Raw genomic sequence first — 10,396 nt, 5'->3', positions numbered from 1 at the left:
TCTTAATTCCAGTGCTTTCCCTCTGTTAATTATTTCCTATTCATCCTGTAGATAGCTTGCTTTGTATAGATGTTTGCCTGTTGTCTCTCCCATTAGATTGTAAACTCCTTGAGGGCAGAGACTGTCTTTTCCCTCTTTTTGTATCCCCAACACTTAGCACAGTGCCTGGCATATCACAGATGCTTAATACATTTTTATTGATTGATTGAAAGCAAAATTCCTAGAAAAATCTGTGTACTCTGATACCTCCACTTTCTTTCTCCTCATTCACTCCGAATTCCTTGCAATCCACTTTGGTCCCAATTGTGACCAAACCTGCTCTTTCTAAAGTTACCAATGGGGGCAGCTAGGTGGCGCAGTGGATAGAGCACCCACCCTGAAGTCAGGAGGACCTGAGTTCAAATCCGGCCTCAGACCAAACACCTGACACTTACTAACTGTGACCTTGGGCAAGTCACTTAACCCTGATTGCCTCACTAAAAAAAAAAAAAAAAGTTACCAATGGCCTCTTAATTACTCACTCAAATGGCCTTTTCTCAATCCTCATCCTTCTTGACCTCCTGTGGGATTTACAATATTTACTACCGCCTTCTTCCTAAATATTCTCTCTTTTTTTTTAAATGACACTGTTCTTTCTTGGTTCTCCTCCTACACACCTGTCCATGCCTTCTCAGCTTCTTTGTTGGAAAATTGTCTATGTACTTAACTGTGGATTTACCCCCTGGGTCTTCTCTTCTCTCTCTACACTCTCTCTCCTGGTAACCTCAATGGCTCCCATGGGATCTGTTGTCATTTCTGTGCAGATGACTCTAATGATATATCCAGCCCTACTCTCTCTCCTAAGCTCATCAACCACCCATGGGCCATTTTGAACTGGAAGACCCACTGGCATCTCAAATTCAACATGTCAAAAATATAACTCATGACTTTTCTTGCCAAACTCACTACTCCCCCAACTCTTTTTTTAAATTTCTCTCTTTCTCCTGAGGGCCCCCCCCCCCCCCCCCCGTCACTCAGCTTTACAATCTCAGAATCATTCTTGATTTCTCCCTCTCCTTCACGCCCATACCCAGTCAACCGCCAAGTCTCATCAACTAGCTCTGCTTTCCCATCTCTCCCATCCATTGCCTTCTCTCCACCCTAATTCAGATCCTATTGCAACATCCTCCTAATTCGGCTCCCTAATTGGTCTCAAGTCTCTCCTCTCTCCAATTTATCTACCAAATGGCTGCCAAAGTGTGACCATGTCACTCCCCTACTCAATAAACTCCCATGGCTCCCTATTGCACTCAGGTCAAATATAAACCCCTCCGTTTAGCATTTAAAGTTCTTTATAACCTGACTCCAACCTATCTTTCTGGGCTTTTTATACACTATTTCCCTACATAAACACTCTTTAGGCTGGACAAACTGGTCTTTCTGTTACATACACACAATACTATATCCTGGCCCCTGCACCGCTACACAGGCTACCCACCATATCTGGAATGACTCTCTTCTAATCTCTTAGAATCCTGACCTTGACCTCCTACCCCTTAGAATCCTTAGTGTTCTGAAAAGTTCAGCTCAAAGCCTTCAATCGATGAGGAGGAGCTTAGACCCCAAGGGTCATGGGGTCATAGATTAGGGATGGAAGAAACTTTAGAGGATTCCCTGGCTGGTGGTATGAAACTCATCTGGAAACAGAACTCCCTCAGGCAGCATATTGCCTTAGAAAACCACAACTTAACATCATCTAGATTGTATTGTATTTTTATTTATCTTGTTAAATGTTTCCCAATTGCACAATCTGGTTTGGCTGTACTCAGGAGTTGGGGGCACAGAATTTGACGCTCTGATTATAATCTAAGTCCCTCATTTTACAGATGAAGAAACTGAGGTTCAAGTAACTTGTCCAAGGTCTTACAGTCAGTTAAGTGACAGAGGCAGACATCAAACTCACATCCACTGACAGCCACTAGACCAAGGATTCTTAATTTGGAGTCCTTAAACTTGTACATAGGCTTCACAAGGGTCTGTGGCACAAAAAAGGTTAAGAAGTTCTGCATGAGACCAGACTGCCTCTCATGAAGAAACATACAGAAGAAGCTCAGTGGTGCAGTAGATCTGGGGCTGGGGCTGGAATCACAAAGATCTGAATTCAGATCCTCCCTCAGACGCTTACAAGTGGCATAAACCTGAGCATATCAACTCACCTGTCTGCCTCAGTTTCCTCATATGTAAAATGGGAATAATGATAACCCCTACCTGCCAGGATTGTTGTATCAAATGAAATATTTGTAAAGTGCTTCACAAACTGCAAAGCACTATATAAATGCTAGCTATCATTATTATTAGGTGAGCCATAAGGATTTTCTGACTGATTGACGTGTCTGACAAAGGGTATATTACCTAAATTCTCTGGGCCTCAGTTTCCTCATCTGCAGAATAAGGAGATTGGACTACAGAACCCTAGGATCTCTTCCAGGTCTAAATTGATGATCCCATCATCCTTTGATTTATTTAACTCAACCATTACTTAATAAGCCCTACTATGTGCAAGGCCCTGGGGATGTGAAGGTAGAAATTATGTTCTCCTGGGGCAGGAAAGAGTACCCAATTCACACTCTGTCCCTGTATCTCATTCAGTCCCAATAAAGGGAGGTATAAATTAGTGAGAGTGTGCAGGATCAGGCTGTTGCTGCTGCACAGGCCACCTTGTTTTCCCCATCCATGGATGGAGAAGGCTGAGGTCCAGGACAGCCAAGCAGCTGAAGTGCAGGACAGCCAAGCTGCCTGTCCAGGCTGGTTCCAGCGAAAAGAAGTTAGAATGTCTGTGCAAGTGAGATTTCAGACACCCGAGTGCAACTAGCAGACAGGCCACAGGATGGCAATGCAGCCCTGAATCTGTCCCTGGAAGCGTTGGCAAAGTTCTGGAGGAGATTTCAGGGGAGTCCATGGGTCACCCCTGTTAAGTCTGACCTGGTTAAGCTATATGGAGCTGCGGACCTCACGCCTCGGATGGTAAAAACTACTTGGTTTTATTTCTTTATTTTTTTATATTTTAATTTTATATTTTAATATTTTTTTTCCAATTACATGTAAAAACTTTTTAACATCCGTTTTTAAAAATTCTGAGTTCCAAATTCTCTTCTCCTCTTGCCCCTTGGAGAAGGCAAGCAATTTGATATAAGTTATATGCAGTCATGCAAAACATATTTCCATATTAGTCATACTGAAAAAAAAAACGCAGACCCCCCCCAAAAAAAGAAAAAATAAAGTTATTAAAAAAAGTATGCTTTAATCAGCATTCAGCACCCATCAGTTCTTTTTCTGTAGGTGAATAGCACTTTTCATCCTAAGTCCTTCGGCATTGTCTTGGATCATTGGCACAAACCACTTGGGAAGCCCAAACTCACCTGTGTCCGTGGGGACCGGCTTTGAGGGGAAGGGCGCTTCAAGGGGGTACTGGTGGCTTCTTGTATTATGCGTGAATCTCCTTTATCCGAGCTTTTCTGTAGAGGGGAATCAGATTTAGAGCTGGAAGGGCGCTTAGGAGTTATGTACTGCAGCCCCCTCATTTTACAGCTGGGGAAACTGAGGCATAGGAGACTTAGTAAGTGGCAAGGGTAGGATTTGACCTAGATGCCTGGAGAGCCACTGATATTTTCATCGCACCCCACATACGCACCTGCCTGTCCACGGCGCCCTCCACGGAGAGGAGAGCACTGAGTAGCGGGTCTCCCTCCGCCCCGTACCTGCGACAGGAACCCATGCTCCGCCTCCGGAGGCCGGGAACGCCCCGGTGCTTGCAGTTCTCCAGGACGGCCACGAGATGGCACCAAAGGCCGCGGCTTGGCCGGTCCAGGCCAAGGCAGGGAGCAGGGAGCCCACCTGCAGCCCCGCCCTGGCCCCGCCTCCGGCCCCCGCCCCGGCCCCGCCTCCGCCCCCGCCCCTCCAGAGCTGCTGGGGCCTGGAACTTTCCCTACTGACCCATGCCTCGCTGCTGGCCCCGGAGCCATGGTCCTGCCGCGGCTCTCCCTGCCCGCCGAGCTGGCCGTGGGCACCGCCGTGCTGGGGGCGGCCTTCGTGACCGGAGTCTTCCTCGGTGAGCCCCCCCCATGCTTCCCCGCTGGGCGGGGGCTGCGGTGTGCGCCCCACGTGCGCCCCGCGGGAGGGAGGGAGGGACACGGCAAAGGGAGGGGGGTCCGCCGGCTGAGCGTCCTGCCCCCGTCCCGCAGGGAGAAGGGTCCCCCAGTGGCTGTCCGCCCCCCGGCAGCGGTCGCAGAGACGGCGGCTCCTGCCCCCTGAAGACGACCCCCTGTGGCAGTACCTGCTCAGCCGCTCCGTGCGGGAGCACCCGGCGCTGCGGAGCCTTCGGAAGGTCAGCTGGGAAGGGAGAAGCGGGGAGCATCCCCGGCAGGGCTGGGGGCAGGAAGGGGCTCGGGCTGAACCTCGGCTCGGCGAGGAAAGAAAGTCAGTGGGGACTTGGGGGAGGCGGGACATTGTGGAGCTTCTAAGGGTCTTGAACGCAGTGGCTTGGGGAAAAGGCCGTGCGTTCACTCCTCCCACCCCCTCCTCCCCCAGCTCACCCTGGAGCAGCCCCAGGGGCATTCCATGATGACCTGTGAGCAGACACAGCTGCTGGCCAACCTGGCCCGGCTCATCAAAGCCCACAAGGTTCTGGATATTGGTAAGTGTGGGCGCTAAGGGGACTGGGGAGAAGAGCTGATCTCGTGCACAGCACAAGATAGCCTCCCCCCCCCCCCCCAGCCCCTGTCCACTTGTTTCATATGATCGCCAACTGGGCCCCTTTGTCTCCGGGTTATCACTACCCCAGCCCCCTTACATTGCCTGTGTGTCCCCCAGGCTCCTTTACAGGCTATACTGCCTTGAGCTTGGCCCTGGCATTGCCTGCCGCCGGGCAAGTGATAGCCTGTGAAATTGATGCTGCTCCCACTGAGCTGGGTAGACCCTTCTGGAGAGAGGTGAGTGATGTGCCCCGTCCCTCTGCTCTAGACTTGGGGATCTGGAGGATGGGCAGGAGTGGGGGAAGGGTGTGAATTCTAGGAGCTAGTTCCTTTACACCCACAAGGGCAGGGCGCTCTCTACAGCCAGAACCTACAGATCAATACTGAGGCCCCACAGCCTGTGTCCTTTTTTGCCTATGCTCCCCACTCCTTGACCTGGAAGACAGTGGTCAAGCTTCATCTTCTCACCTTGGTTGCTGTACCTAAAGGGTGGAGCCCACCTGGGCTCATTTCTCCTCCATTTCAGGCAGGTGAGGAGCACAAGATCGACCTTCGGGTGAGGCCAGCTCTGCAAACCCTTGGTAGGTACATGGATTAGTAAGCAAGGTAGACGTGTTTCTCAGCCAAAGGCAGCAGAAGCCAGAGCCCAGTGGGTGAACTAGCAAGGATCAGGCGCACCCATCCAGTACTGGACTTTGCCCGCCCTGATAAGAGCAAGGATGTGAGGGAGGGAGGAGGGGGGTAACCATGAAGCAGATCATGCCCCTGGGTATGTGCTTGGCTGAGCTGGGAAGGAAATTGTCAGAGGACAATAACAAGGCTCCATGGGAAAGAGACCAACCAGGAAACCCCCTATTTCAGGCACCAGAAAATTTCCTACCCTCAGGAAACCCCTTGGGGACCTCTTAGTCTGATTGAGGAGACAGCCTTGAATGGAGTCTTAACTACCCTGTTTGCTCCTCCACAGCCTGCATTTCCCCACATCAGTGGGGGTCGAATCCATGGACAGGAGCGACACAATCAGCTTGGCAGATAAGACAGGGTCCCCCCTCCCAAGGCAGCCAGGCAAGAAGGCCATAGTGTCCTAAGTAGGTTCATGAGAAGCCATGAACCTAGGGAGAGAAGGATGAGCCTCTCTAGGGCAGCAGCAGCAGCATCTACGAAGCCACTCCCTGGTTCTGCACGTAGGTCCCATGTTCATATACCACCTGTCTAGGAGTGGAGCTGTTGTGGGTCCTTTGTACATGTGTGTGCTGTGTATCCCTGAGTGTGATCCATGAGTAAACAACATATACTACAGTTTTCTCTTATGAACCCAGCCATGTTTTAAGCGCATGGTCTGGGGAGCATCTCTGAGAAGAGTAAAAAGAGGGAACTTTCAGAGGTGGCATGTGAAATGAGAAGCAGCTTTGAAAACTGTATACAGCGCTCTACAAATAAACTATAGGGGACGCTGCAGCTGGGGCTGAGCGGTATGTGTTCCCTGGACAAAATCTTGTCTCCTCCGTTCAGATCAACTGCTGGCCGAAGGGGCAGCAGGCACCTTTGACGTGGCGGTCATTGATGCTGACAAGGAGAGCTGTAGCACCTATTATGAGAAGTGTCTGAAGCTTGTTCGATCTGGTGGGATCATTGCTATTAGCAGTGTAAGTGCCACAGCTGGTGTTGAGGCTTAGAATGTGGGGGCGCCTTTGGGGGAAGGCTGGGACATTAAGAGAAGGGGTGAAGCATCATGGCAGGGCCCTATGCTATAGTGGATAGACTGCTGGAATCAGGGAGATCTGACTTTACCTGGGCAGATCACTGAACTTCTTAGCCTCCATTTCCTCATCTGTAAAAAGGTGTTATCATCTGTGGCACTTTACAGAGTCTTGCAGATAAAATGTAACACACCTTGTAAACCTTAGAGCATATATATAAAAATGTCTGCTATCACCCCCTACTGTCTGAAGGTCAGCCTCCCCATGTAGCTTAGGATTTAGGCCATCCGCATTCTGGCCATAGCTATTCACACCCACCCCACCCCATCTGTTTCCCTTTCATGCCAGGAGAAACAACACTTACCCTATCTTTCCCTAGTGACTAAGCAGTTGATCCAGACGGTGGCATGTGATCTACTTAAGGCAGGACTCCTAAAATTGCAGGCAGCATGGCTGAAATATCATTGCTAGCCATGTTTTCCTCTAAAACAGGTTCTTGACCACGTTTTTGTGTCATGGACCCCTTTGGTAGCCTGCCTAAGTATTCTCAGAAAAAATATTCTTAAATACATAAAATAAGATACATTAGAATTACAAAGAATTAGAAATACAAAGAAAAACATTCTTGTTTTTGTTACTGTTTCAATATACTTCTGAATGACTTCTGCATTTTTGTGGATCTCTTGGGTCTTCTGGTAACAAAAAAAACCATTCAATTTCATGGCATTTTTTTCTGAGAATTTTTTTTTTCAGAATTTATATTGAAATTTCATTTTCAGAATATTAGAAACACAAGTTGTTCATGACTGTTCCTCTAAAAGGTAACCAAAATATTAGTACACATGGCAGATTTTCAGTATGAAAATGCTTAAATTTGTCTTGTTCCAACATCCGCCTGGTATCTCTTTATTCTTGGGAAGTTCCCTACAGATCCTCGAGTGAAGATTTTTTTTTGTCTGTGTATCTCTGGGGCCTAGGCATACAGTAGAGGCATAATCAACACTCGTAAAGTCAATGGTATTTCCGTCCTAAATGCCTTTGTCAGTGTCTCATACGGCCCTTTTTCTCATTTGTCCTTTTCCTCTGTCCTAGGTCCTATGGAACGGGGAAGTGCTCAACAAGCCACAAAAGGGAGACGTGGCTACTCAGTGTGTCCGAGATCTCAATGAGAGAATCCTGAGGGATTCCCGGGTCCATGTCAGCCTCCTACCCCTGGGAGATGGCCTTACTTTGGCCTTCAAGATCTAGGCGACCTGACCAGAGTGTCAGGGCAGGAAGAGACAAATGGTGGCAGTGCTGTATGTTGGGAGGGGAACAGTTTGGGGGCCTGAGCTCATTCATGGACACGTTTTTAAAAGGACAATTAAAATGAGGGATTGGGACCTGGGACCCTCTGAGCCTCCTGTGTGTTTTTCTCCCTATGTCCCAGAGTAGCTGGCAGAGACAGCAAACACTGCAAGCAGAGGTTGCGTTTATAGTCAGTACCCAAGATAGGGTGGCCATTCAGATTCCCCAGTAATAGTTCCAGGGAAAGAAAGGTTTGGAGCAGGGGTGAGCAACCTGCGGCCCTGAGGTCACACATGGCCCTGAGACTGCAGGTTCCCCACCCCTGGTTTGGAGCAGTTTGGAGCCCCAAGCTCAAACTTGTTGTTCAGTTGGGTTTGAGCCCATGACCCACATGACCCCATGGACTCGTGCATGGGGTTTTCTTGGCAAAGACACTGGACTGGTTTACCATCTCATTCTCCAGTATCCCCATTTTATAGATGAGGAACTGAGATTTAAGGGATTAAGTGACCTGCCCAGGGTCACACAGTAAGTGTCCAAGGCTGCATTTGAACTCGGACGTTCCTGACTGCAGACTTAGTGCTCTATGTACCACTGTACCACCCACTTGCCCCCCCAAAAAGGGGGGCATTAATGCTTGTAGTTTTCCGTTAACCAATTCCACAAAAGTAGCACATTTTACCTAGAACTGTTTCTGAAGGATTGGCATTAAACAGCCAAGATTAAGACCCTTGTTCAAAACTAAAAATAGTTTAAGCCCCTCATTTTGGAACTAGAATATCCCCAGATATTGACATGCTTATTTGCATACATCTTCAGAGTGTAGATACTCCATCTTTAGATGGTATGAGACATCTTGATGTGGAACTTGTGTTTGACCCGAGCTACACCTTAACTACTCATGGTGACCTTGGAGAAGTCCTTTCACTGCTCCCAGCTCATTTTCTAATGTGTAAAACTAGGAGATTGGGATTAGATCATCTCTAAAACCCCTTACAACTAGGTAGATCTGCCTCCACCCTGACAGTTGACTTTACAGGGATGGGATTTTGTCAACACTTGAACTCCCAGAGAAGCTATTCTAGTCTTCCACAGTATTCAACAAGGTGCCTGGCACATACAGATGGTAAATGCTTGCCAACTCCACAGGAAGGAAATGTGGCAGCAGTTCTGTTTAGAAACCCCTTACTGGTTTTCTACAGGTGGTAGGTAAAAATGAACCCTCCTGTATTATAGTGTCTACCGTACTTAACACTGTTCACATATGCACACATGTGCAAAGATTACGCAGGATTTCGTTTCAGCAGCGCTTATTTATTACTGTTTCACTTTCATTTGCGTCTACCTAACCGTATAAATTCTAAATATCAGTGATTCTCAAAAGGTCCAGGGACCTGGGGTGCCTATGATAAAAACTACTTTCATAATGTTGACATTTTAATTTCTAATATGGTAAATATCAATAGATAGAACCCTCATCAACAAAAGTTCAAGTGGGGGCAGGGGTAGCCTCATTAAGTTTTGAGTTTTAAGACCAAAAAGTTTGCAACTGCTCTAAATGTATTTAGAGATTAAGTTGTATGCCTACCCAAGCCTCTACAAGCCCAGACGTCGAAGTTCTTTGGTTGTTTTTTTCACTTACGGCATTCATCCCCATTTTGGTGGACTTGACCCCAGCCTAGATTCAACACGCAGGGTAAAGCGACTGGCCTCATTTCCTGTCTCGCCTTGCCGACACTTGCAGTCTGTTTCTATTGTTTTTTAAAGCCTAGCTCAGGGTTAGGGAACCTGCGGCATCAAGGCCATATGTGGCTTTCTAGGTCCTTGGGGGTGACCTTTTGACTGAGTCTAAGTTTTATAGAACAAATCCTTTTATTAGGGGGATTTGTTTGATGAAGCTTGGATTCAAAAGGCCACAGGTTCACCACCCCTGGCCTAGCCTATTTCACCTAAACCACTGCAAAAAAGCTTCCCCCTCATGGTTGATGCCGGTATTTTGTGAACTGTTCCTTACATGCTGTATTGGAACTGGCCACCCTTTTCAGACCAATGGTATTACTGGAGCAAAGCTGGATTTCTTCACAAATGCCAAAAGTGATGGTGCAGAAGGAAAAGAAAAATAATATAAGAAAGACCAATGTTATCTCTGATCTCTCTTAACAGATCAAACCGTTTTCTATTTTGCCCGTGTTCCACCTACTGGAGTAATGCTTATCTATAAAACAGGACCTCTTTTATTTGTCCTCCAATGACTTCTTAAGGCTTGAAGGTGGTTAAATTCTTGTACTATGGGAGTTCATGAACAAGATATTTTAGGGACAACAAGGTGGTGCAGTGGCTAGAGGACCAGCCCTGGATTAAGGAGGCCCCGAGTTCAAATCCGGCCTCAGACACATAACACTGTGTGACCCTGGGCAAGTCACTTAACCCCATTACCTAGCCAAAATAAAATAGAGATATTTTAACCCTAGGCCATTTATGATTTTCTAGACTTTAAGATTTAGAGAGCATCATCATCTTTCTTCTCTTCAAGAGAGTGAAATAGTACTATCAGACTTCTAACGCATCCTCTTCCTGCCTGATCACCTACTAATGTGGGGAGCCCTGACTCTACTCCATTGAGAGCACCCCTACCCAAAACAATATGCTCATCCCACTCATTGTCTGTAAATAATCTTT

General features: G+C 47.6%; 1 protein-coding gene across 1 annotated transcript; it reads left to right on the top strand.

The window, feature by feature from the left end:
• The first annotated feature begins 3,999 nt into the window (after positions 1-3,999).
• COMTD1 (catechol-O-methyltransferase domain containing 1) lies at positions 4,000-7,837 on the top strand. The gene is made up of 7 exons (XM_027860077.1): positions 4,000-4,087; positions 4,221-4,363; positions 4,567-4,672; positions 4,849-4,967; positions 5,257-5,311; positions 6,243-6,376; positions 7,523-7,837. The coding sequence occupies exons 1-7, from the start codon at positions 4,000-4,002 to the stop codon at positions 7,676-7,678; spliced, it is 801 nt and encodes a 266-aa protein (XP_027715878.1). The 3' UTR covers positions 7,679-7,837.
• The last annotated feature ends 2,559 nt before the right edge of the window (positions 7,838-10,396 follow it).

This window comes from Vombatus ursinus, unplaced genomic scaffold, assembly GCF_900497805.2.
Source record: "Vombatus ursinus unplaced genomic scaffold, bare-nosed wombat genome assembly UNPS02000749.1, whole genome shotgun sequence".
Lineage (NCBI taxonomy): Eukaryota > Metazoa > Chordata > Mammalia > Diprotodontia > Vombatidae > Vombatus > Vombatus ursinus.
Note: the sequence above shows the minus strand (reverse complement) of the source record. Positions and strands in the feature narration are given on the sequence as shown.